General features: G+C 47.9%; 1 protein-coding gene across 5 annotated transcripts in view; it reads right to left on the bottom strand.

Moving 5' to 3' along the window:
* LOC135519205 (LIM and senescent cell antigen-like-containing domain protein 1) overlaps positions 1 to 26,862 on the bottom strand; it is a 42,229-nt gene that overhangs the window by 14,111 nt on the left and 1,256 nt on the right. Inside the window, exons 1-2 of one of the 5 annotated variants that reach the window (XM_064944301.1) lie at positions 25,336 to 25,423; positions 2,707 to 2,866 (exon numbers count right to left, since the gene is read on the bottom strand). In XM_064944301.1, coding sequence (XP_064800373.1) covers positions 2,707 to 2,862 — 156 coding nt within the window. In that variant the 5' untranslated portion in view covers positions 2,863 to 2,866; positions 25,336 to 25,423. Of the gene's footprint in view, positions 1 to 2,706; positions 2,867 to 8,843; positions 9,270 to 11,793; positions 11,817 to 22,651; positions 22,981 to 25,335; positions 25,424 to 26,862 lie in introns of those variants that run through there. The other 4 variants (XM_064944300.1, XM_064944303.1, XM_064944299.1 and 1 more) reach the window with 4 other exon arrangements.

Genomic DNA, 26,862 nt, shown 5'->3' with positions numbered 1-26,862 from the left:
AGGGAGAGAAGGGAAAAGGGTATGGTGGTGAGGGAGAGAAGGGAAAGAGGGTATGATGGTGAGAGGGAGAGAAGGGAAAGAGGGTATGGTGGTGAGGGAGAGAAGGGAAAAAGGGTATGGTGGTGAGGGAGAGAAGGGAAAGAGGGTATGGTGGTGAGGGAGAGAAGGAAAAGAGGGTATGGTGGTGAGAGGGAGAGAAGGGAAAGAGGGTATGGTGGTGAGAGGGAGAGAAGGGAAAGAGGGTATGGTGGTGAGAGGGAGAGAAGGGAAAGAGGGTATGGTGGTGAGAGGGAGAGAAGGGAAAGAGGGTATGGTGGTGAGAGGGAGAGAAGGGAAAGAGGGTATGGTGGTGAGAGGGAGAGAAGGGAAAGAGGGTATGGTGGTGAGAGGGAGAGAAGGGAAAGAGGGTATGGTGGTGAGAGGGAGAGAAGGGAAAGAGGGTATGGTGGTGAGAGGGAGAGAAGGGAAAGAGGGTATGGTGGTGAGAGGGAGAGAAGGGAAAGAGGGTATGGTGGTGAGAGGGAGAGAAGGGAAGAGGGTATGGTGGTGAGAGGGAGAGAAGGGAAAGAGGGTATGATGGTGAGAGGGAGAGAAGGGAAGAGGGTATGACGGTGAGAGGGAGAGAAGGGAGAGAGGGTATGACGGTGAGAGGGAGAGAAGGGAGAGAGGGTATGACGGTGAGAGGGAGAGAGGGTATGATGGTGAGAGGGAGAGAAGGGAAAGAGGGTATGATGGTGAGAGGGAGAGAAGGGAAAGAGGGCATGATGGTGAGAGGGAGAGAAGGGAAAGAGGGTATGATGGTGAGAGGGAGAGAAGGGAGAGAGGGTATGATGGTGAGAGGGAGAGAAGGGAAAGAGGGTATGATGGTGAGAGGGAGAGAAGGGAAAGAGGGTATGATGGTGAGAGGGAGAGAAGGGAGAGAGGGTATGATGGTGAGAGGGAGAGAAGGGAGAGAGGGTATGATGGTGAGAGGGAGAGAAGGGAAAGAGAGTATGATGGTGACAGGGAGAGAAGGGAAAGAGGGTATGATGGTGACAGGGAGAGAAGGGAAAGAGGGTATATGATGGTGAGAGGGAGAGAAGGGAAAGATGGTATGATGGTGAGAGGGAGAGAAGGGAGAGAGGGTGTGATGGTGAGAGGGAGAGAAGGGAGAGAGGGTATGATGGTGAGAGGGAGAGAAGGGAAAGAGGGCATGATGGTGAGAGGGAGAGAAGGGAAAGAGGGCATGATGGTGAGAGGGAGAGAAGGGAAAGAGGGCATGATGGTGAGAGGGAGAGAAGGGAAAGAGGGTATGATGGTGAGAGGGAGAGAAGGGAGAGAGGGTATGATGGTGAGAGGGAGAGAAGGTATGATGGTGAGAGGGAGAGAAGGGAAAGAGGGTATGATGGTGAGAGGGAGAGAGGGTATGATGGTGAGAGGGAGAGAAGGGAAAGAGAGTATGATGGTGACAGGGAGAGAAGGGAAAGAGGGTATGATGGTGACAGGGAGAGAAGGGAAAGAGGGTATGATGGTGAGAGGGAGAGAAGGGAAAGATGGCATGATGGTGAGAGGGAGAGAAGGGAGAGAGGGCGTGATGGTGAGAGGGAGAGAAGGGAAAGAGGGCGTGATGGTGAGAGGGAGAGAAGGGAAAGAGGGCGTGATGGTGAGAGGGAGAGAAGGGAAAGAGGGCGTGATGGTGAGAGGGAGAGAAGGGAAAGAGGGCGTGATGGTGAGAGGGAGAGAAGGGAAAGAGGGCATGATGGTGAGAGGGAGAGAAGGGAAAGAGGGTATGATGGTGAGAGGGAGAGAAGGGAAAGAGGGTATGATGGTGAGAGGGAGAGAAGGGAGAGAGGGTATGATGGTGAGAGGGAGAGAAGGGAGAGAGGGTATGATGGTGAGAGGGAGAGAAGGGAAAGAGGGTATGATGGTGAGAGGGAGAGAAGGGAAAGAGGGTATGATGGTAAGAGGGAGAGAAGGGAGAGAGGGTATGATGGTGAGAGGGAGAGAAGGGAAAGAGAGTATGATGGTGACAGGGAGAGAAGGGAAAGAGGGTATGATGGTGACAGGGAGAGAAGGGAAAGAGGGTATGATGGTGAGAGGGAGAGAAGGGAAAGATGGCATGATGGTGAGAGGGAGATAAGGGAGAGAGGGCGTGATGGTGAGAGGGAGAGAAGGGAAAGAGGGCGTGATGGTGAGAGGGAGAGAAGGGAAAGAGGGCATGATGGTGAGAGGGAGAGAAGGGAAAGAGGGTATGATGGTGAGAGGGAGAGAAGGGAGAGAGGGTATGATGGTGAGAGGGAGAGAAGGGAAAGAGGGTATGATGGTGAGAGGGAGAGAAGGGAAAGAGGGTATGATGGTATGATGGTGAGAGGGAGAGAAAGGAAAGAGGGTATGATGGTGAGAGGGAGAGAAGGGAAAGAGGGTATGATGGTATGATGGTGAGAGGGAGAGAAGGGAAAGAGGGTATGATGGTGAGAGGGAGAGAAGGGAAAGAGGGTATGATGGTATGATGGTGAGAGGGAGAGAAGGGAAAGAGGGTATGATGGTGAGAGGGAGAGAGGGGAAAGAGGGTATGATGGTGAGAGGGAGAGAGGGTATGATGGTGACAGGGAGAGAGGGTATGATGGTGACAGGGAGAGAGGGTATGATGGTGACAGGGAGAGAGGGTATGATGGTGACAGGGAGAGAGGGTATGATGGTGACAGGGGTAACGTAAGAGAATGTCACCTCATAGAAGAGACCCTCAGGGAACTGTTGGAAGCACTGAGCACAGACGAAGCATCCCTCATGGTACAGCTCCCCGTTGCTGTTGACGATCTTCTCCGCCGGGGCAAAGCCACTCTTACAGCGCTCACACATCGCATTGGCCAGGGCATTGGCCATGTTGCTGAGAGAGGTGAGAAAGGGGGCGAGCGTTATCTTGAGTATCCCTTTTCTCTTTTCTAATAAAGGGAAAGAACAGGTAATTGAGTAAAGTCACAATGTAGAACCCTCTTGGCAAGGTTTAGTCAGCTGCCACACCACAGCTGAATCACATCCATCACCCATCGTACAGAAATAATAGTTTGTCTCTGACACAACACACCCAGCTAGAGGCTGTATTCAGGGTTTGGATATCAGGGTGGGGGAAATGAGTGAGCTGAGATCACACACATTCCCTCACACACACATGGATTCTCAGGTCTGTTCCCACAGTAACCCCTGGTGTTTGTTGGTCCATCTCTGCACACCATCGCTTCAGGCCAAGAAGGAAAAGCAGGACAATCAAGATGCTGTGTTTTGAGAAACAGGGAGACGCGCCCTCCCATGTGTCCTGAATTAACACATACTGTACCAACAGAGATGCACGCTGTATAGTCACGTGAGTGAGTGAGTGAGTGAGTAGCCCAATCAGAGCCAATATTGCACAAACCCTGCCAAGGAACACCAGGTTAAAAAACTGTTTAAATTGGAACTTGCAACCATAGTGAAAGGTATGTGAGAGACTCTGTGTACAGTATGTGTGTGCTGGGAGGAGAGAGGAGAGAATTAGTTCAAATAAGGGCATCTCTCTCCATCTCAGAGCTACAGGGCAGCCTGTTACTCCTGGTCACACACAAACTCAAGCCCAGGTTCATGTCACCACACTTAATGGGTAAATTAGGGTTTTTCAATGACAGCCAGGGAGTTGTCTCTCCAAACAGCTTGTTGTTATTAGTCAGACTTAACAAAATGAAAGGAGAGAGAGAGAGAGGGGCAGGAGGAGGGAGGGCTGCTTTGTTTAAAAGGTCAGAATTCCAATGTGTGTCCAGGAGAAACACATGCTCACACAAGAACGCCAACTCACCCACTACATGACCAAAAGTATGTGGACACCTGCTCTTCGAACGTCTCATTCCAAAATCATGGGCATTAAAATGGAGCCCCCCTGCTGCTATAACAACCTCCACTCTTCAAGGAAGGCTTCCCACCCACTACAGTTGAAGTCAGAAGTTTACATGCACTTAGGTTGGAGTCATTAAAACCTATTTTTCAACCACTCCACAAATTTCTTGTTAACAAACTATAGTTTTGGAAAGTCAGTTAGGACATCTACTTTGAGAATGACAAGTAATTTTTCCAACAATTGTTTACACTTATTCACTTATTCACGGTATCACAATTCCAGTGGGTCAGAAGTTAACATACACTAAGTTGCCTGTGCCTAAACAGCTTAGAAAATTCCAGAAAATGATGTCATGGCTTTACAAGCTTCTGATAGGCTAATTGACATAATTGGAGTCAATTGGAGGTGTACCTGTGGATGTATTTCAAGGCCTACCTTCAAACTCAGTGCCTCTTTGCTTGAAATCATGGGAAAATCTAAAGAAATCAGCCAAGACCTCCACAAGTCTGGTTCATCCTTGGGAGCAATTTCCAAATGCCTGAAGGTACCACGTTCATCTGTACAAACAATAGTACGCAAGTATAAACACCATGGGACCAAGCAGCCGTCATACCGCTCAGGAAGGAGACGCGTTCTGTCTCCTAGAGATGAACGCACTTTGGTGTGAAAAGTGGAAATCAATCCCAGAACAACAGCAAAGGACCTTGAACTGCTGCTCCAGTTTCAACTGACCTGAGCCCTAGGACCATGCCCCAGGACTACTTGACATGATGACTCCTTGCTGTCCCCAGTCCACCTGGCCGTGCTGCTGCTCCAGTTTCAACTGTTCTGCCTTATTATTATTCGACCATGCTGGTCATTTATGAACATTTGAACATCTTGGCCATGTTCTGTTATAATCTCTACCCGGCACAGCCAGAAGAGGACTGGCCACCCCACATAGCCTGGTTCCTCTCTAGGTTTCTTCCTAGGTTTTGGCTTTTCTAGGGAGTTTTTCCTAGCCACCGTGCTTCTACACCTGCATTGCTTGCTGTTTGGGGTTTTAGGCTGGGTTTCTGTACAGCACTTTGAGATATCAGCTGATGTACGAAGGGCTATATAAATAAATTTGATTTGATTTGAAGATGCTGGAGGACACAGGTACAAAAATATCTATATCCACAGTAAAACGAGTCCTATATCGACATAAGCTGAAAGGCCGCTCAGCAAGGAAGAAGCCACTGCTCTAGACTATGGTTTATACTTCCAAAGTTGTGGCGAGGACAACAAAGTCAAGGTATTGGAGTGGCCATCACACAGCCCTGACGTCAATCCTATAGAACATTTGTGGGCAGAACAGAAAAAGTGTGCGAGCAAGGAGGCCTACAAACCTGACTCAGTTACACCATCTCTGTCAGGAGGAATGCGCCAGAATTCATCCAACTTATTGTGGGAAGCTTGTAGAAGGCTACCTGAAACGTTTGACCCAAGTTAAACAATTTAAAGGCAATGCTACCAAATACTAGAGTGTATGTAAACTTCTGACCCACTGGGAATGTGATGAAAGAAATAAAAGCTGAACAAAATAATTCTCTATTCTGACATTTCATTCTTAAAATAAAGTGGTGATCCTAACTGACCTAAAACAGGGAATTTTTACTAGGATTAAATTTCATGAATTGTGAAACAGAGTTTGAATGTATTTGGCTAAGGTGTATGTAAACTTCCGACTTCAACTGTAGATGTTGGAACACTGCTGTGGGGACTTGCTTCCATTCAGCCACAATAGGTTGGGTCCAGATGCTGGGAGGTTAGGCCTGGCTCCCATTTGTCATTCCAATTCATTCCAAAGGTGTTCGATGGGGTTGAGTTCAGGGCTCTGTGCAGGCCAGTGAAATTCTTCCACACCAATCTCGACAAATCATTTCTGTATTGACCTCGCTCTGTGCATGGGGACATTATCATGCTGAAACAGGAAAGGGCCTTCCCCAAACTGTTGCCACAAAGTTAGAAGCACAGAATCATCTAGAATGTCATTGTATGCTGTAGCGTTAAGATTTCCCTCCAGTGGAACTAAGGGGCCTAGCCCGAACCATGAAAAACAGCCCCAGACCATTACTTATCCTCCACCAAACTTTACGGTTGGCGCTATGCATTGGGGCAGGTAACGCTCTCCTGGCATCAGCCAAACCCAGATTCTTCCGTCGGACTGCCAGATTGTGAAGCGTGATTCATCACTCCAGAGAACATGTTTCTACTGCTCCAGAGTTCAATGGCGGCTAGCTTTACACCACTCCAGCCGACACTTGGCATTGCGCATGGTGATCTTAGGCTTGTGTGCGGGCCATGGAAACCCATTTCATGAAGCTCCCGACAAACAGTTCTTGTGCTAATAGTTCTTGTGCTAGTTCCAGAGGCAGTTTGGAACTCGGTAGTGAGTGTTGCAACCGAGGACAGACTATTTATACGCGCTACGCGGTTCAGCACTCGGCGGTCCCGTTCGGTGAGCTTTGTGTGGCCTACCACTTTGCGGCTAGACGTTTCCTCTTCACAATAACAGTACTTACAGTTGACCGGGGTAGCTTTAGCAGGGCAAACATTTTGGAAAGTTTGTCACATTGTCAGAAAGGTTAGGAACTTTGAAAGTAACTGAGCTCTTCAATAAACCGGTCAGCAACGGGTGTGGCTGAAATAGCAGAATCCACTCATTTTAAGGGGTGTTCACATACTTTTGAATGTGGATATAAATGCAACATGTAAAGTGATGATCACATATTTCATGAGCTGAAAAAAAGATCCCAGAAATGTCTCTACCATAAGCCGACTCCAGAGAATTTGGCAGTATGTTCAACCGGCCTCACAACCGCAGACCACCTGGAACCACGCCAGCCCAGGACCTCCACATCCGACTTCTTCACCTGAGGGATCGTCAGAGACCAGCCAACCGGGTCAGATTCTGCACAAACTGTCAGAAACAGTCTCAGGGAAGCACATCTGCGTGCTCGTCGTCCTCACCAGGGTCTTGACCTGACTGCAGTTTGGTGTCGTAATCAACTTCAGTGGGCAAATACTCACCTTTGATGGCCACTGGCATGCTGGAGAAGTGTGCTCTTCATGGATGAATAATGGTTTCAACAGTACAGAGCAGATGACAGACAGCATGTAGGACATTGTGTAGGCGAGTGGTTCGCTGATGTCAACGTTGTGAACAGAGTGCCCCATGGTGGCTGTTGGGTTATGGTATGGGCAGGCATAAACTACGGACAACAAACACAATTGCATTTTATCGATGGAAATTTGAATGCACAGAGATACCATGACGAGATCCTGAGGCCCGTTGTCATGCCATTCATCCACCACCATCACCTCATGTTTCAGCATGATAATGCACAGCCCCATGTCGCAAGGATCTGTACACAATTCCTGGTAGCTGAAAATGTCCCAGTTCTTCCATGGCCTGCATACTCACCAGACATATCACCCATTGAGCATGTTTGGGATGCTCTGTATCGATATGTACAACAGCGTGTTCCAGTTCCCGCCGATATCCAGCAACTTCACACAACCATTGAAGAGGAGTGAGGAAACATTCCACAGGCCACAATCAACAGCCTGATAAACTCTATGTGGAGGAGATGTGTTGTGCTGCATGAGCCAAATGGTGGTCACACCAGAGGCTGACTGGTTTTCTGATCCACGCCCCTACATTGTTTTTAAGGTATCTGTGACCAACATATGTATATTTGTATTCCCAGTCATGTGAAATCCATAGATTAGGACCTAAATGAATTTCAATTGACTGATTTCCTTATATGAACTGTAACTTTGAAGTTGTTGTTCAGTGTATATGGCACTGCTCTCCCCTCAGAGACACCTTCTTTCTCTCAATCTTGTGTCCCTCTTGTGTCTTTCTTCCTCCCGCTCTCATTATATAGTAACTGTATGTCCTACAGCAGGATCAACACTACAGTAACTCACTACATTCCAGAGCACACAGAAAGTAGTGTCACAAGATGTGGAATTAATGCAGACTTTCAGTCCAGCTATTGGACAGCTGTCATCACACTGTCTGATGTAATGTATGTACGTATGGGGGCCATACTGTCAGGACCCTGCCGTGCCAGAAGGAAGGACTCAGACTCCCTGTTCTGGCCCTGCTGGAAGGAAGAGACAAAAGCCTCAAGCATTTCCCCATAGACAGAACGACTATTCAGTCAGTGCTGAACTACTTGGTAAATACTTCATGATACTAACTTAGTGAGTTTGTGTCACAGGGAGAGAGAGAGGGAGACAGAGCAGTATCATGATGTTACACTGGGTTTTGATCTTATTCGCTGACTTAAGCTTGTTTGAAATGTGAAACATTTTCACTGATAATATACTTGTAATGCTGACAACATTCCCCCCAATGGACAACATTATCTGAGTAACCCCCGTTCTCACTATTCACAGGGGCACAACATAAAAAAGCTCACATATATTTAGCCTGCCCTCATCCCCTAGATCCCTTCCTTTCACACACACAGACAAATGCACACACACACTGACACATAGTTATCATGCCTTCCGGCATATTTCACTTTGCATAACAAACTCCCCCAACATTAAAATAGCACAGGGTCTCTGAGCCACTGTCTACTACCTCACCATGGTACCATGACCTGGAGCATGAAACCAGCCAACTGTGTGTTCATGTCAAATAACACTTTAGAGAATTCAGATCAGCAAACTGTTCCTTAGACTGCTGGAATACCAGAATGATTCACTTCCTAATACCAAAATTGTTCCTTATCATCAAACTGTTCCTAATACCAGAATTATTCTCATGCCTAACATTTCTAATACGCTTTCACAAACAAAGGTCAATGACAGTTAATTGTGATAACCTTAAACCATAAATAAACTGAGTGGGTTTAATCCCAAAATAATGTATACTAGTCCGATGTTATCACTGAATCACGATATCCTGTTACACACCTCCTCCCCAGTGTGTAACATGTATCCTGGCTCCAGGACTTACAAGCGTGCGTAGAAGTCACAGAATTCCTTGTAGACTTTGACATCGCTTCGTCTCCTCTGAGACTTGGAGACAGGCAGCTCTGCCTCCCCACTGTTGGCATGACGATGACCGTTAACAGTGTGGGGTTCAGGGTCAGGGGCCGCCCCATTCTCCGGGATGGTGGGTGGTAGTGGCCGACTCTGGACCTGAACCTCCATAGCACACGACTCGGTAGTCCAAATACTAGTTAGTACACGCTCCCTGTCCAAGACACCCTGCCCCAGGCCTATTCTTCAAATACAGGCTCTTTCCCAAACATTCCCAGAACAATCCAAAGGGCAGGATTACTAATCCAGAAAGTCTGAGCAGCACTGAGACTGAGACTGACCTGACTTCACACAGATCCCTGATCTAACTCCCTCTTTTTCTCTTCCCTGCTCACGCTCTCTCATTCCCTTTCACCCTCCCTCAACTCTCTCACCCACACACCCTGTCTCTAGATACTCTCTCTCTTGCCCTACCTCTCTGTGTCACCCTTCCTCCCTCCCCCCTCTCTCCGTTAAGGGGTGTATCTTTCAAACTAAGAGCTCATCCAGCCAGTGGACGAGAGCAGACAGAGGTGACTGGACACACACCCACACACAGTGAAGGGGAGGCTTCACGGGGTGCCTGTCAGCTCTATCTAAAAGGGGGCAGAGTATGAGTTGATGTATGAATTGATATTATTAAGTGTTTATCCTTAATTCCACTGCTCAGTTGCTAAATTGGTATCATAATCCATATTTCATCATCATACAGTTATATGCATACTTTCATCATGACACCCTGATTTGTTCTTCTTAAATATGAATGGGAGTTGTTTTACTCTCTCTCTCTCTCTGTTCCCTCTCTCTGTGTTCCCTCTCTCTCTCTCTCTCTGTGTGTGCGTACAATGTGTGTTATTTTCAGTCTGAGGGCCATGGATTTGTAATAAATATCCCTCAACGTTCACATGAGAAAATGTGGTCCTGCAATTCCTTTCATTGACACTGTCCACACAATGGCCGGTTGTAACACGTACATTGTCGCCTATAGAGATACGTTGTGATTTCACAGTTCCAGGAGAGATACAGGTGGTTTGGCTCACCACATGGATCCGAGTCAGAAACGCTACAGGCTGAGTTGAGCAACTCAGTGTTTTGCTCAAGGGATATGAGCTCCGTCATATGAAACCATTATGAACAGATAAAAGGCATCTCTGCCATTTCTAATCTAGTGAATAAACACTTGTAAAATGTAAAGTATTATTGTTATTATTATCTGCTCTATGCCATCAGACTGATTAATAGTTGTTTATGTGGCTAAATTCATCACATCTTACAGCTGACTGCCCTCCTTAAATGAATGACACTCCTACACCACCAAAAGATCAGGAGAATAAATCTACTGGAGACACTATTCCTCCTCTGTAAGAAAAACTATATGTCCAGCTGAAAACCTCTTCAATGACTTTAAAACCAAGGCAGTGTCCCAGCTCCAAATCTCAATGCTTTGTGTAGTAAGCCTGTGTCACTTTGGCATGGAGCACTGTGGACATGTGTCTCTCCACAGAGTGTCAGACCATAAACCAGGAGGGCATTCCTCTCTGCTATTCAAATCTTCTGCGTGTTTCCATTATTCTACAAATAGATGTCTCATCTCCAAACCAGGTTCTGGCAGCTGACGCGCCAGCCCCAGTGTATGTGGGGGGCCAGCTTTACCTCCTCCTGTCCCTGGTGACAGCGGCTGGTGTGTGACTTACTGCTAGCAGGTTCAGACTCATACACAACATGGGTCCTTCTATTCTCACCACTGATCCAGATAAAGAATGGATTAAAATGGTCATAGGAAACAGACTGGAAACTACTGGTGTTGACTGACAGGACAATGGGACAGAGGGCGGGACCAAAACAGGAAACACTAAGCTGCCACCCTGATTACAGCATACGGATTATACTGAGGAGAGGAGTAGAGAGTAGAGTGTTTCCATGTGGTCATGTCTCCGTCATTCAGGCCCGAGCCGATTCCTGAAAACACAGTTGACATTCCACAACAACAGGTGAAGCGTCTCTCGCTGACTGTTTCCTGAGAGGGAGAGACAGATAGATGGTGAGAGGAAAATGAGAAGAGAAAAGGGACAGAGAGAGAAAGCCTCAGTGGGCCAAATCACTGCACTTCCCATGAAGCCTATATGGGGTGGCAGGGTAGCCTAGTGGTTAGAGCGGTGGACTAGTAACCGGAAGGTTACAAGTTCATATCCCCGAGCTGACAAGGTACAAATCTGTCGTTCTGCCCCTGAACAGGCAGTTAACCCACTGTTCTTAGGCCGTCATTGTTCTTAACTGACTTCCTTTGTTAAATAAAGGTAAAAAATAAATAAAATGAGGAGCCGGGAGCCCAAGTGGAGGTTTATTATTAGAGAGAGAGGTTGTTATGAGTTGCACGGGGGAGATGGGGGAGCACGGGGGAGATGGGGGAGCACGGGGGTTGTGATCGTAGATCGTAGATGCCAGATCCACTCTACTAAAGCTGTTCACAGGCTGTAGATCCTGTCAGAACTGGAGCTTAGATTTACATGATATCTCTTCCTGTGTATATCAGTGGAGGCTGCTGAGAGGAAGAGGAAGGCTCTTATGTCTGGAACAGAGTGAATGGAACGGCATCCAACACATGGATACCATTCCACTAATTCCACTCCAGTCATTACCACAAGCACGTCCTCCCCAATTAAGGTGCCACCAACCTCCTGTGGTGTGCGCGTGCAGGGCCTGTAGTACAGCCTCTTCTGAGGCAATAGGGGAGAGTAAACAAGTATAGCATCTGACTGCCATACATCCAGACTGGGAGACTGTGTGTGTGTGTGTTAACCTGTAAGTGAGCCAAGATGTGTGCGAATGTATAAATGTCTGTGTGTTCACTTGATATCAGTGTGGGTGTGTGTGTGTGGCCTCACCAGTAGCATTCAATTAATGAGGCCACCCAGAGGGGCTAGGGCCTAAAATTGTCCTCAGCAACTGTCACCAGCAGACACGGTGGCTCTGGAGTGCATTCTCTGCATTGGGACATGGCTTTGCAGGACTCTGAAGAGATGCCATGGTAACAGAATGATGATGAGACTCCAATTCTTCACTTTAAAAAGGTGAGAGCAAACAAAAACCAATGATTAAAAAAAAAAAACATACAACTCTATGCACCAGGACTACTTTCAAAAATGTCCACTGAAAATTATACAAAACAAATATGCTTGAAGAACAGTACCTAACCCTCTAACCCTCTAACAAACCAACTAAATGTCCTGAATCCTGACCTGAGATCCATGCACATTACTTATCTGAGAGAAACCCTGCCCCCTGGGGGTCTGCAGTACAGAGAGAAACCCTGCCCCCTGGGGGTCTGCAGTACAGAGAGAAACCCTGCCCCCTGGGGGTCTGCAGTACAGAGAGAAACCCTGCCCCCTGGGGGTCTGCAGTACAGAGAGAAACCCTGCCCCCTGGGGGTCTGCAGTACAGAGAGAAACCCTGCCCCCTGGGGGTCTGCAGTACAGAGAGAAACCCTGCCCCCTGGGGGTCTGCAGTACAGAGAGAAACCCTGCCCCCTGGGGGTCTGCAGTACAGAGAGAAACCCTGCCCCCTGGGGGTCTAAAGTACAGAGAGAAACCCTGCCTCCTGGGGTCTGCAGTACAGAGAGAAACCCTGCCCCCTGGGGGTCTGCAGTACAGAGAGAAACCCTGCCCCCTGGGGGTCTGCAGTACAGAGAGAAACCCTGCCCCCTGGGGGTCTAAAGTACAGAGAGAAACCCTGCCTCCTGGGGTCTGAAGTACAGAGAGAAACCCTGCCTCCTGGGGTCTGAAGTACAGAGAGAAACCCTGCCACCTGGGGGTCTGCAGTACAGAGAGAAACCCTGCCCCCTGGGGGTCTGCAGTACAGAGAGAAACCCTGCCCCCTGGGGGTCTGCAGTACAGAGAGAAACCCTGCCCCCTGGGGGTCTGCAGTACAGAGAGAAACCCTGCCCCCTGGGGGTCTAAAGTACAGAGAGAAACCCTGCCTCCTGGGGTCTGAAGTACAGAGAGAAACCCTGCCACCTGGGGGTCTGCAGTACAGAGAGAAACCCTGCCCCCTGGGGGTCTAAAGTACAGAGAGAAACCCTGCCACCTGGGGGTCTAAAGTACAGAGAGAAACCCTGCCTCCTGGGGTCTGAAGTACAGAGAGAAACCCTGCAACCTGGGGGTATGCAGTACAGAGAGAAACCCTGCCACCTGGGGGTCTGCAGTACAGAGAGAAACCCTGCCCCCTGGGGGTATGCAGTACAGAGAGAAACCCTGCCCCTGGGGGTCTGCAGTACAGAGAGAAACCCTGCCCCCTGGGGGTCTGCAGTACAGAGAGAAACCCTGCCCCCTGGGGGTCTGCAGTACAGAGAGAAACCCTGCCCCCTGGGGGTCTGAAGTACAGAGAGAAACCCTGCCCCCTGGGGGTCTGCAGTACAGAGAGAAACCCTGCCCCCTGGGGGTCTAAAGTACAGAGAGAAACCCTGCCCCCTGGGGGTCTGCAGTACAGAGAGAAACCCTGCCCCCTGGGGGTCTGCAGTACAGAGAGAAACCCTGCCCCCTGGGGGTCTAAAGTACAGAGAGAAACCCTGCCTCCTGGGGTCTGAAGTACAGAGAGAAACCCTGCCACCTGGGGGTCTGCAGTACAGAGAGAAACCCTGCCCCCTGGGGGTCTAAAGTACAGAGAGAAACCCTGCCACCTGGGGGTCTAAAGTACAGAGAGAAACCCTGCCTCCTGGGGTCTGAAGTACAGAGAGAAACCCTGCAACCTGGGGGTATGCAGTACAGAGAGAAACCCTGCCACCTGGGGGTCTGCAGTACAGAGAGAAACCCTGCCCCCTGGGGGTATGCAGTACAGAGAGAAACCCTGCCCCTGGGGGTCTGCAGTACAGAGAGAAACCCTGCCCCCTGGGGGTCTGCAGTACAGAGAGAAACCCTGCCCCCTGGGGGTCTGCAGTACAGAGAAAAACCCTGCCCCCTGGGGGTCTGCAGTACAGAGAGAAACCCTGCCCCCTGGGGGTCTGCAGTACAGAGAGAAACCCTGCCCCCTGGGGGTCTGAAGTACAGAGAGAAACCCTGCCCCCTGGGGGTCTGAAGTACAGAGAGAAACCCTGCCCGCTGGGGGTCTGCAGTACAGAGAGAAACCCTGCCCCCTGGGGGTCAGCAGTACAGAGAGAAACCCTGCCCCCTGGGGGTCTGAAGTACAGAGAGAAACCCTGCCCCCTGGGGGTCTGAAGTACAGAGAGAAACCCTGCCCCCTGGGGGTCTGAAGTACAGAGAGAAACCCTGCCCCCTGGGGGTCTGAAGTACAGAGAGAAACCCTGCCCCCTGGGGGTCTGCAGTACAGAGAGAAACCCTGCCCCCTGGGGGTCTGAAGTACAGAGAGAAACCCTGCCCCCTGGGGGTCCGAAGTACAGAGAGAAACCCTGCCCCCTGGGGGTCCGCAGTACAGAGAGAAACCCTGCCCCCTGGGGGTCCGCAGTACAGAGAGAAACCCTGCCCCCTGGGGGTCTGAAGTACAGAGAGAAACCCTGCCCCCTGGGGGTCTGCAGTACAGAGAGAAACCCTGCCCCCTGGGGGTCTGCAGTACAGAGAGAACCCCTGCCCCCTGGGGGTCTGAAGTACAGAGAGAAACCCTGCCCCCTGGGGGTCTGCAGTACAGAGAGAAACCCTGCCCCCTGGGGGTCTGCAGTACAGAGAGAAACCCTGCCCCCTGGGGGTCCGCAGTACAGAGAGAAACCCTGCCCCCTGGGGGTCTGCAGTACAGAGAGAAACCCTGCCCCCTGGGGGTCTGCAGTACAGAGAGAAACCCTGCCCCCTGGGGGACTGCAGTACAGAGAGATGACAAGAAACATTACAGGATGCAGTGGTTTAGACTGCACTGTGAGAAAATGCATCTTGTTGTGGTGATGATGATGGAGAAAAGCAGCTTTAGATGCGTTTGACGTCAATACAGAGAAAATACAATAATACAAACATCGGATAATGCCGAAGGAAGAATTTGCTGTGACCGAATAGGGACAGTCTGATCTTACAGCCAATATAAACATTTCTCCTCTGGGCTATATAAACTAACCCAGGCTGTGGATACATGATGAATAACAGTTTAGACAGAGGCTTAGTTAGGTATTTTGAAGGGGAAGGTATTACAAACAGTCTCTCTGGGGTTAGTTTGTCAAGTTCTAGAGTAAATATTCTGATTGCCAATGTAACACAGGATCACAAACAGCACTGGTAGGACGAATAAAGGAACTCCATTATTTTAGAGATGTGTTGTTAGACAGGCATGAATTACAAAGTCAAACCAAATAGCAGAGATCCTCATCTCTCCCAAGTGGTCATTCTCTCTTTCTCCCCTTACCCATCTGTCTATCGCCTCCTTTGAATTCCATGCTGTCACAGTTACCAGCCCTTTCAAGCTTAACATCCTTATCATTTATCGCCCTCCAGGTTCCCTCGGAGAGTTCATCAATGAGCTTGATGCCTTGATAAGCTCCTTTCCTGAGGACGGCTCACCTCTCACAGTCCTGGGCGACTTTAACCTCCCCACGTCTACCTTTGACTCATTCCTCTCTGCCTCCTTGTTTCCACTCCTCTCCTCTTTTGACCTCACCCTCTCACCTTCCCCCCCTATTCACAAGGCAGGCAATACGCTCAACCTCATCTTTACTAGATGCTGTTCTTCCACTAACCTCATTGCAACTCCCCTCCAAGTCTCCGACCACTACCTTGTATCCTTTTCCCTCTCGCTCTCATCCAACACTTCCCACACTGCCCCTACTCGGATGGTATCGCGCCGTCCCAACCTTCGCTCTCTCTCCCCTGCTACTCTCTCCTCTTCCATCCTATCATCTCTTCCCTCTGCTCATACCTTCTCCAACCTATCTCCTGATTCTGCCTCCTCAACCCTCCTCTCTTCCCTTTCTGCATCCTTTGACTCTCTATGTCCCCTATCCTCCAGGCCGGCTCGGTCCTCCACTCCCGCTCCGTGGCTCGACGACTCATTGCGAGCTCACAGAACAGTGCTCCGGGCAGCCGAGCGGAAATGGAGGAAAACTCGCCTCCCTGCGGACCTGGCATCCTTTCACTCCCTCCTCTCTACATTTTCCTCCTCTGTCTCTGCTGCTAAAGCCACTTTCTTCCACTCTAAATTCCAAGCATCTGCCTCTAACCCTAGGAAGCTCTTTGCCACCTTCTCCTCCCTCCTGAATCCTCCTCCCCCCCCCTCCCTCTCTGCAGATGACTTCGTCAACCATTTTTAATAGAAGGTCGTCGACATCCGATCCTCGTTTGCTAAGTCAAACGACACCGCTGGTTCTGCTCACACTGCCCTACCCTGTGCTCTGACCTCTTTCTCCCCTCTCTCTCCAGATGAAATCTCGCTTCTTGTGACGGCCGGCCGCCCAACAACCTGCCCGCTTGACCCTATCCCCTCCTCTCTTCTCCAGACCATTTCCGGAGACCTTCTCCCTTACCTCACCTCGCTCATCAACTCATCCCTGACCGCTGGCTACGTCCCTTCCGTCTTCAAGAGAGCGAGAGTTGCACCCCTTCTGAAAAAACCTACACTCGATCCCTCCGATGTCAACAACTACAGACCAGTATCCCTTCTTTCTTTTCTCTCCAAAACTCTTGAACGTGCCGTCCTTGGCCAGCTCTCCCGCTATCTCTCTCAGAATGACCTTCTTGATCCAAATCAGTCAGGTTTCAAGACTAGTCATTCAACTGAGACTGCTCTTCTCTGTATCACGGAGGCGCTCCGCACTGCTAAAGCTAACTCTCTCTCCTCTGCTCTCATCCTTCTAGACCTATCGGCTGCCTTCGACACTGTGAACCATCAGATCCTCCTCTCCACCCTCTCCGAGTTGGGCATCTCCGGTGCGGCCCTCGCTTGGATTGCGTCCTACCTGACAGGTCGCTCCTACCAGGTGGCGTGGTGAGAATCTGTCTCCTCGCCACGCGCTCTCACCACTGGTGTCCCCCAGGGCTCTGTTCTAGGCCCTCTCCTATTCTCGCTATACACCAAGTCACTTGGCTCTGTCATAACCTCACATGGTCTCTCCTATCATTGCTATGCAGACGACACACAATTAATCTTCTCCTTTCCCCCTTCTGATGACCAGGTGACGAATCGCATCTCTGCATGTCTGGCAGACATATCAGTGTGGATGACGGATCACCACCTCAAGCTGAACCTCGGCAAGACGGAGCTGCTCTTCCTCCCGGGGAAGGACTGCCCGTTCCATGATCTCGCCATCACGGTTGACAACTCCATTGTTTCCTCCTCCCAGAGCGCTAAGAACCTTGGCGTGATCCTGGACAACACCCTGTCGTTCTCAACTAACATCAAGGCGGTGGCCCGTTCCTGTAGGTTCATGCTCTACAACATCCGCAGAGTACGCCCCTGCCTCACACAGGAAGCGGCGCAGGTCCTAATCCAGGCACTTGTCATCTCCCGTCTGGATTACTGCAACTCGCTGTTGGCTGGGCTCCCTGCCTGTGCCATTAAACCCCTACAACTCATCCAGAACGCCGCAGCCCGTCTGGTGTTCAACCTTCCCAAGTTCTCTCACGTCACCCCGCTCCTCCGCTCTCTCCACTGGCTTCCAGTTGAAGCTCGCATCCGCTACAAGACCATGGTGCTTGCCTACGGAGCTGTGAGGGGAACGGCACCGCAGTACCTCCAGGCTCTGATCAGGCCCTACACCCAAACAAGGGCACTGCGTTCATCCACCTCTGGCCTGCTCGCCTCCCTACCACTGAGGAAGTACAGTTCCCGCTCAGCCCAGTCAAAACTGTTCGCTGCTCTGGCCCCCCAATGGTGGAACAAACTCCCTCACGACGCCAGGACAGCGGAGTCAATCACCACCTTCCGGAGACACCTGAAACCCCACCTCTTCAAGGAATACCTAGGATAGGATAAAGCAATCCTTCTCACCCCCCCTTAAATGATTTAGATGCACTATTGTAAAGTGGCTGTTCCACTGATGTCAGAAGGTGAATTCACCAATTTTTAAGTCGCTCTGGATAAGAGCGTCTGCTAAATGACTTAAATGTAAATGTAATGTAAATGTAGCAGTGTAAATCACTATGGTGATGGTATTTCCTGTTGGTGAGAAATTGGTGCAACAGCACAGCTGCAAGGTTTCATTGCTCAACCAGAATACTCCACACGTGGGTCAGAGCCAGAGACAGGGTTATGCCATACCTTCAAACACACATTCTGGCAACACCAGGCCAGGCCATCCAAACCAACCCAGCCACAGATCTCCCAAGGCCCCCTCCCCAGTCGGCCCGGGCCACCTTACAAACCCTGGCTCCCAAGGAATCCTCTAACTATTTCTAAAACCAAAAGTTATTGTTTAGTTGCGATAGCCATACTGTAAAAAACTAACTGTGTACTTTGCCCTCCCTGCCAGAGGCAAACGTTGAGTTTGACAGGTATGTTTCCTAGACAAAGCTGAGGCAGTTATGTCTAAGCGATGGCTCCGTACACAGATGAGACTGGAGCTACAGGCTAATAAGGCTGCTAGCACTAAGGAGAACAATAACGAAACAAACCCCTCTCTTCCCCTGGCTGTGTCAACAGTAGACATGGTAGGGGAGAGTGGGGTAAGTTGAGCAATATTTTTTACATTAAGCATCACTTCATCAAGAGAAATATAGTATTCTTTCAAACAAAAATATCTACATATATTTCAGGATGTCGTGTATCCATGGAAATAATCAGAATTCATGTAAACATTTCTAAAAACATAGCTTGTCCAAAGAAAAGTGGTCTCTGGCACATGTTACCCCGGGTATGGGTAAGTTAAGCCACCTACATATTTCTGTACTGAATTACAGTTAAAGTAAGAAGTTTACATACAACCACTCCACAGGTTTCTTGTTAACCAACTATAGTTTTGCGGTTAGGACATCTACTTTGTGCATGACACAAGTCATTTTTCCAACAATTGTTTACAGACAGATTATTTCACTGTATCACAATTCTAGTGGGTCAGACGTTTACATACACTAAGTTGACTGTGCCTTTAAACAGCTTGGAAAATTCCAGAAAATTATGTCATGGCTTCATAAGCTGCTGATAGGCTAATTGACATCATTTCAGTCAGTTGGAGGTGTACTTGTGGATGTATTTCACAGCCTACCTTCAAACTCAGTGCCTCTTTGCTTGACATTATGGGAAAATCAAAATAAATCAGCCAAGACCCCCACAAGTCTGGTTCATCCTTGGGAGCAATTTCCAAAGCCATGAAGGCACCACGTTCATCTGTAATAGTACGCAAGTATAAACACCATGGGACCACGCAGCCTTCATACCGCTCAGCAAGGACACGCGTTCTGTCTCCTAGAGATGAACACAATGTGGTGCGAAAAGTCAATCCCAGAACAACAGTAAAGGACCTTGTGAAGATGCTGGAGGAAACAGGTACAAAAGTATCTATATCCACAGTAAAACGAGTCATATATCAACATAACCTGAAAGGCCGCTCAGCAAGGAAGAAGCCACTGCTCCAAAACCACCATAAAAAAGCCAGACTACGGTTTGCAACTGCAGATGGGGACAAAGATCGTACTTTTTGGAGAAATGTCCTCTGGTCTGACGAAACATAAATAGGACTGTTTGGCCATAATGACCATCGTCATGTTTGGAGGAAACAGTGGAGGCTTGCAAGCCAAAGAACATCATTCCAACTGTGAAGAACGGGGGTGGCAGCATCATGTTGTGGGGGTGCTTTGCTGCAGGAGGGACTGGTGCACTTCACAAAATAGATGGCATCACGAGGAAAGGAAAGTTATGTGGATATATTGAAGCAACATCTCAAGACATCAGTCAGGAAGTTAAAGCTTGGTTGCATATGGGTCTTCCAAATGGACAATGACCCCAAGCATACTTCCAAAGTTGTGGAAAAATGGCTTAAGGACAACAAAGTCAAGGTATTGGAGTGGCCATCACAAAGCCCTGACCTCAATCCTATAGAACATTTGTGGGCAGAACTGAAAAAGCGTGTGTGAGCAAGGAGGCCTACAAACCTGACTCAGTTACACTAGCTCTGTCAGGAGGAATGGGCCAAAATTCACCCAACTTATTGTGGGAAGCTTGTGGAAGGCTACCTGAAATGTTTCACCTAAGTATAACAATTTAAAAAGGCAATGCTACCAAATACTAATTGATTGTATGTAAACTTCTGACCCACTGGGAATGTGATGAAAGAAATAAAAGCTGAAATAAATCTCTACTATTATTCTGACATTTCACCTTATTAAATAAAGTGGTGGTCCTAACTGACTTAAGACAGGGCATTTTTACTACGGTTAAATGTCAGGAATTGTGAAAAACGGAGTTTAAATGTATTTGGCTCAGGTGTATGTAAACTTCCCACTTACTCTGTAAGTGTTACCACTACCTATCTTTATTTCCCAAACACAAGTCAACATAATCGCTTTTTGGTCTTTTAATCATTTGAACACAGGCTTAACGCCTAACAAACACTTGGTACTTTTTGAAACACTTAACACAGGCCAGGCCCCTTGCATTACACCTGGGAAGAAAACACTTACATTTGCTCAACTTAGTCCGTGAAATGATGACCTCTTTATAAATATTTGGTCAAATGATTAATTTGGTGGACGGTTTCCGAGAAACGAGTGCGGCTCAACTTTCCCCACTCTCCCCTAATGGAGAAATGTAAGGGCTGTAGTGGCATTACACAACAAGGGAAACACCTGTGGCTGTGCACCTCAAACCAACGGAACGGAAAGTGGAAGAAACTAGAATGTAGGTGGTCTTTTTAGACATGTTAGTTATTTTTGTGCAAAGTATCTCACACATTAACCTCCCTGTTTTGCTTTTGTTCCCAACGTCCATAAAACCTCAGCCCTGCCCCTCTGCCCTACTGGCATAATTTCAGAGTTTAATTTCCTGTTGAGGGCTGAGTGAAAGGAGGAGGGAGGGTTTGGGAGGATGTGTGGCAGCCTGGGATGTGATCCGTGTGTTTGTGGGTCATATGTGAAGGACAAACCACTACAACCAATGATGTCACAGCACAGAGACCAGGTGACCTCATGTTCTGTTACTAGCTCAGTTCTGCTGACAAAGCACTTCAGTGCATCATGTTTAGCAGTGAAGGCTGGTGTGTGTTTGTGATATGACACGTCTGTCTGACCCTTGGGAGAGATGCAGACCTCTAATCACAGCAGGATCAGGGACAAAGAAAAGGGGAGGGTGGGTAGAGAGACTGAAGGAGAGGGAAAAAAGGGTTGTCGTCACGTACACAGGATAGGTGCAGTGAAATTCATTTTTTTACAGGGTCAGCCATAGTACTATGGTGCCCCTGGACCAAAGTAGGGTGAAGTGCCTTGAACAAGGGAGATCGACAGATTTTTCACCTTGTCGGCGCAAGTATTTGAACCAGTGACCTTTTGGTTACTGGCCCAACACTAACCCCTAGGCTACCTGCCACTCTATGGGAAGGTAGAAGCCTGGAGAGAAAGAGAGCAGGAAGAGATTGACAGAGAGAATGGGGATGTTCTATTCCAAAGTTGGTACCTTGTTTTAAAAACAGCCTCTCTCTCTTCCCTTTGAACATGCCTCCCCATGCCTATCGGTAGGTATTGTTGGAACAGTGAGGACATTCATTAGTCTGATTCCATTGCAAAATGTTTAATCTGTTGAAAAATGGTTTGCAATGGAAACGGTTTACTCTATGAACCAAAAAGAAGCACATAGCAAACGGAACAAAACGGGGAGGGACTTACCTGAATTTGTCCAATAGGAACTCTTGTTTTGTTTGCAAATGTTATAGGTTCGGAGTAAACGGTTTCCGCTGAAAAATGTGTTGCTGTTCTAAACCCCCATCAGACAGGATCCGCACACAACCCATTACCAAAATGTACATACACGTTGTCTAAACAGACGGTTACCACGGTTACTCCATGAATATCAGTCTGAAATAAGGCGCTGTAAAAAAGTTGATATACCAGAATATGGAGAGTGGCCCCTTTACAGGCCTGGGATCTGGCGGTAGGAAGTGAAGATATAGGGTAACCACAGGAAAGTGTTGTTTACTAACTTTTTACAGAGCCGGTAAGTTTGGTTGCTTGTTTTCTTTATCTCCTGGTGGATTTCACATGATTAGCAATATGTAAACAATAGCCGAAAGTAACCAAAAGTTGTGGACCAAAGCGTGTTCCCTCGCAATCAGCTGGAAGTGCTTGTGAAATTTGCCAGCTGATTGCGTGGGACAGCCTTTGGACTGTGCTTCGATTAAACTCGGCCATTGTTGACTTATTGTCCAAGTCGCATGCGAATTACGTCAGCTTTGGAAACCGACATACAGACCAGCGTACTGAAAGTTAGGTTACAAACACTACTCTGTGGATATTTTGTCTGTGTACCTCGTACAAATGGACAAAATCAGAGGACAACAGGTAAAGTAAGTTCATTTGAAGTTTATTCAACAGTCTGACTAGCGATGGGACTGTTCACAAAAAGTGAGCCTACATGTTAGAGACAAGGAGTCTTCCACTCTCGGATATCTTTGAGGCGAACATACACAGGCTTCACCTCAGTCATACTCCCAGACCACACAGACCAGGTTGTCTGCCTCTCTACAACACAAAGGACACCAACAGATGGTGACTCATCAAATGTACCCAGTGTTAACCTTAACCATCCCCCACTACAGTACACTTTGCTGACCTACTGTCTGTTCGCTCTGCAGTCTGGTCAAATAGAGAGAAATCAGAGCGAGAGAGAGCTCACCTGAGGCTGTTACTAGCTATGCTTCCATAGCTGTCAGGTCTCTCCTGTCTGCGTCTGTACAGGTCTGAGTTAGACAACTCCTTCAGCCGCAGAGAGTTCATCCCTCCTTCCCTCCCACCGTCCACCGGGGCACGGATACAAACTCAGTCAGTAATCCTCGTGTGCGTGTGATCAGTAAGTTCCAAAGCTCGACAGGCCGACAACCAGCACTGAGCCCCACCAGTCTCCTCTCCAAGCCCAGAACAGCAGCTCACACCTGGGAAGCCCTTGGCAGAACAGTCCACGCGCTCTCCTGGAACAGCCGGCTACTACATTCCACACTCCCTTTATCTCTGACAAACACACACCTCAAGGCACACATCTAAAGGAATGACCTATCAGGGGTGTGGCTCTGATCCAACACACCTATCAGCTCCTCGCTCCGCCCAAATTCTCAGCCTTAAGGCAGGTGCGTATTCATTACGCCGATTCCGTTGCAAAACATTTCTAAAACGGAATGAAACGGGGAGGGACCTAACTGAACTTTTCCAATAGAGAAACTAATTTTCGTTAGAGATCCCTTCCACTGATCAATCCAACATGACGCTTAGTTGATATTGATATGTTGATAGCGTGTTGATAAGTTGTCTACAGTTCAGCCTCTATCTTCCTGTTGTCTCTCTCTCTGTCCCCAGTCTCTCTCTGCATCAGTCCGCCTAAGAGAGAAGTCTGTGATAGAAGAGGGCAGTGTGTTTCCTGCACATTCTTCAGTTAATTGATAAAAGCATATACAGTCCGTGGCCCCTTCACAGACCTGAGATCTGTAGTAAATACTAATAAAAATCAGCAGAGGTGAACTAAACTGACAATATAGATTTATTCCTAAGGACTATTACGTAATAGAACTTCTCATCCTCTCAGATTTCCTCAGGATACCAAACAGCGCCATTGGAGCCCCAAGTAATGAACCAATCCAACCTGTGTGTGTACTGTGTATTCAGCTTCCTATGTATTCACAGCCTCAAAGCACATCTGTAAAACTGTACACTGAACTCTTCACACAGGGCACACACACACACACACACGGCCAGAGCCTTGCCCGAAGAGTTCAGAGTTTACATGGTCACTATGGTGATGGCTGCTCTGACCCCACAATAACACCTTTTCCTCTTCCTGTTTGGGACTTTAGTGTGTGTGTGTGTGTGTGTCCATTCATGTTACTGCAGCCAATATCACAGTCCCTAACCCCACCCATATCAGACCAGTGTCAATCTCTACAACAACATGAGAACAACCCAATCAAACACTTGCATTAGGGTAAGAGAGCCATACACGACCTGTAACATCACAGCAAATAAAGAGTTGTCACAAACAAACAAACACACAGACAGAGAGAGGAGCAAAGAGAGTTCTACACAGAGGACCAGAGACACAGGCAGGCCCTGGTGTAGCAGACTACTAGAAAGGCTAAAACATTTGACGGTATGGGTCTACAGCAACTAAACAATGACCCACACAGGGAAAACACAACTGTCCAAAATGAATATTGAAATGCCATAAAGTGGTATACTTGCCTTTTACGCAGTGTTGATGTGATTTGTGAGTCTGCCTTCAGCACATTATGACTAAATGCTTTAATTTGATATTGTTCCTCTTGCTCAGAGAATGTTATTGGCTAATACAATGAGAGAGGTAAGTGTGTGAATGCGTGCGTGTAAAGAGATAGTTCTATCTTTAGGGCATGGGTGTCTCTAGAGTCAACACACCCAGCAGACACACACACACACACACACACACACACACACACACACACACACACACAAACATTCATTTACATGAAATTCACACATGAATGCAACTATTACATTTATATGACAAACTAGCTGCAACAGGCTTACTATAAAATATCTAACCTGTGTGGTGAAGACCTGATGGTGGTGATGATTGCTGTAATTTGATCATAATAAAAGTGTGTCTTATGATCGTTATTTTCGAGTAGGCTAATGCCCAAAATAACATTCACAGTTCGTGAGAGTCTCTTTAGTATCCTGAGGCCAGAGGCTATAGGGATATTGGCTGAGTACGAAAATGAAGCATGTTCAGCAGGAATGTGATGACTGGCTGAAAGACACTCACTACACACACACACCTCCCCTTAGGGTCCTCTTAATGCTGCCTTTGTAGCCACTACATTCCAGTCCTAGTTTAGAGGGTAGAGCTGGGGTGTAGGCCGCCAGCCACTTTCTAACTGACTGACTGCAACACTGACACATTTGAGTACTGTGATCAACTGTCCGTGAGATTTACTTGGTTGATATAATTCATTCTTTCTATGGAACAACACATGATTTCTGCATAGATTTCCCAAGACAAACAAGAGTGGTATCAGCCAGAGGAGGAAAGCCAAGTAAATGAATGTCCAAATCCACCTAAACATGAAGATACTGCAACTTTCTGGATATCACAGGTACTGCAGTCTTATAGACCAACGCTGCCCTCAGATTTGCAGCCATCTGGTTGGAAATATTTTTTTGACATTTCTTTCAAGGAGACATTGAATTAACATAACTAAGATGAAGAGTGGGCTACTGAGCTACAAACCCGCTAATACTCTATTCAACCATCAAGATCTGAAGATCTGATACTGCAGATTGTGTAGGTTGCATGTAGAAGAAACAGAAAAATGTAAAATATTAATGTCTTACCAAAGTATTTTGTTAGGCTGCTGTGAGGTTGCTGCTGTTGTTGTCACTGCTGTGTCCCTACTGTGTCTGTTGTTATCTCTGCCTCTGCTCACCCACATCACTTCCTATTTGGCTGCCTGGAAGGCCTGCCAGTGGTTGGCGTGATGATGGAGCATGTGTGTTTGTGTGTATACATGCATGTGTGTGTGGCTGAGTGTTGGTGGCTGACTGACTCATAGGGTGCAGTCTGTTCAGTGATTGAGGACAGGAATAAGAGTGGAGCGAGCTGGCTGTATGTATCACTGCAGCCATAGTCAGGGCTAGAGTAGGGTCAGGGCTAGGGAGGGAGTGGGCTGTGTGCATTACAAAATATTGTCTTTGTTTATTGTGTGTCACAGGAAGATACCAGGAATATGGATCACAATACCACACTGATACCACACAGACATTTGGGAAGCAGAGCCACTGCTCCTCTCAACTCATTTCACCACTGCTGTTGTCTACTGTGGCCACCAGAGGGCGATATACTCATGAACCCACACAGACGGAAGAGGAGACTGAAATGTGGGAGTTAGCCAAGTAAGTGCAAATGAAACGATTTGGTAAACCATCAGAAATATTTCATACAATTGTCTCAATGTCATGCTAGAAACTTGTGACTAATAATGTTATATGCCATTCTAATGCAAGACAGACTGGGAACCTGCCTGGTAAGCCTTGATTGTGTAAACAGACATGATTCAGTCTAAATCCACAATCTGATATGACTTGCCATACTACTATGGCCCTAGTTTATTCAGGCTCTGGCTAGAAATTCTACTATATTAAAAAGGTCAAAACTGCTAATAAATTGGGCAGGGAAAGTACAAATATGCACAATTCCAGTAAAAAACTAGGTATACCAAATGTGTAAATGTACAAACATGTGTGACAGCGTAGCTATCTGATTGACAGTAGCTCTGATGTCCAATGTTCCCACAGAGCTCATTCCTAGTCAGGATGGAGCCCTGAAAGACAGAGAGAGAGACTCAGGAGACTAGAGACATCCGCTCTCCACATCATGATCTCTCTCTCCCTCTCCCTCCCCAACACCAGCTCAGGACAGGAAGTTATATATGGAGTGTGAATGTTTGTTTGTGGGGGCAGACAGTGCAGGGGAGACAAAATGCATCACAGAGCCTGTTGTACTTATGTTGGGTGAATGTGGCCCGGTGAACGAGTACAGGATAAAACGTTGTCTTTCCTGATGGGAGCAGAGATCCCAGATCTAAATAAAGTAACACACACACACACACACAGGGGTGGAGGAGAATTAACAAGCCAGGAAGTGGATCTGCTGAAACGTGTCTCATGGGGCAGAATGGAAGTACAGTAACCACTAACAACTGGACGGAGGGAGATAGCATCATCATATTCACTGAGTCAAACCTGAACAGCATGGATATGAAGCTCCTGCCCTGTACTGTATGTAAGTATCCTATGGACATAGGTCTTGACCTTTATAGTTGTATTTACATTTTCCCACTAATTGGTCTCTTGACCAATCAC

This window comes from Oncorhynchus masou, chromosome 29, assembly GCF_036934945.1.
Source record: "Oncorhynchus masou masou isolate Uvic2021 chromosome 29, UVic_Omas_1.1, whole genome shotgun sequence".
Lineage (NCBI taxonomy): Eukaryota > Metazoa > Chordata > Actinopteri > Salmoniformes > Salmonidae > Oncorhynchus > Oncorhynchus masou.
This window is presented reverse-complemented; position numbering and strand designations above follow the sequence as displayed.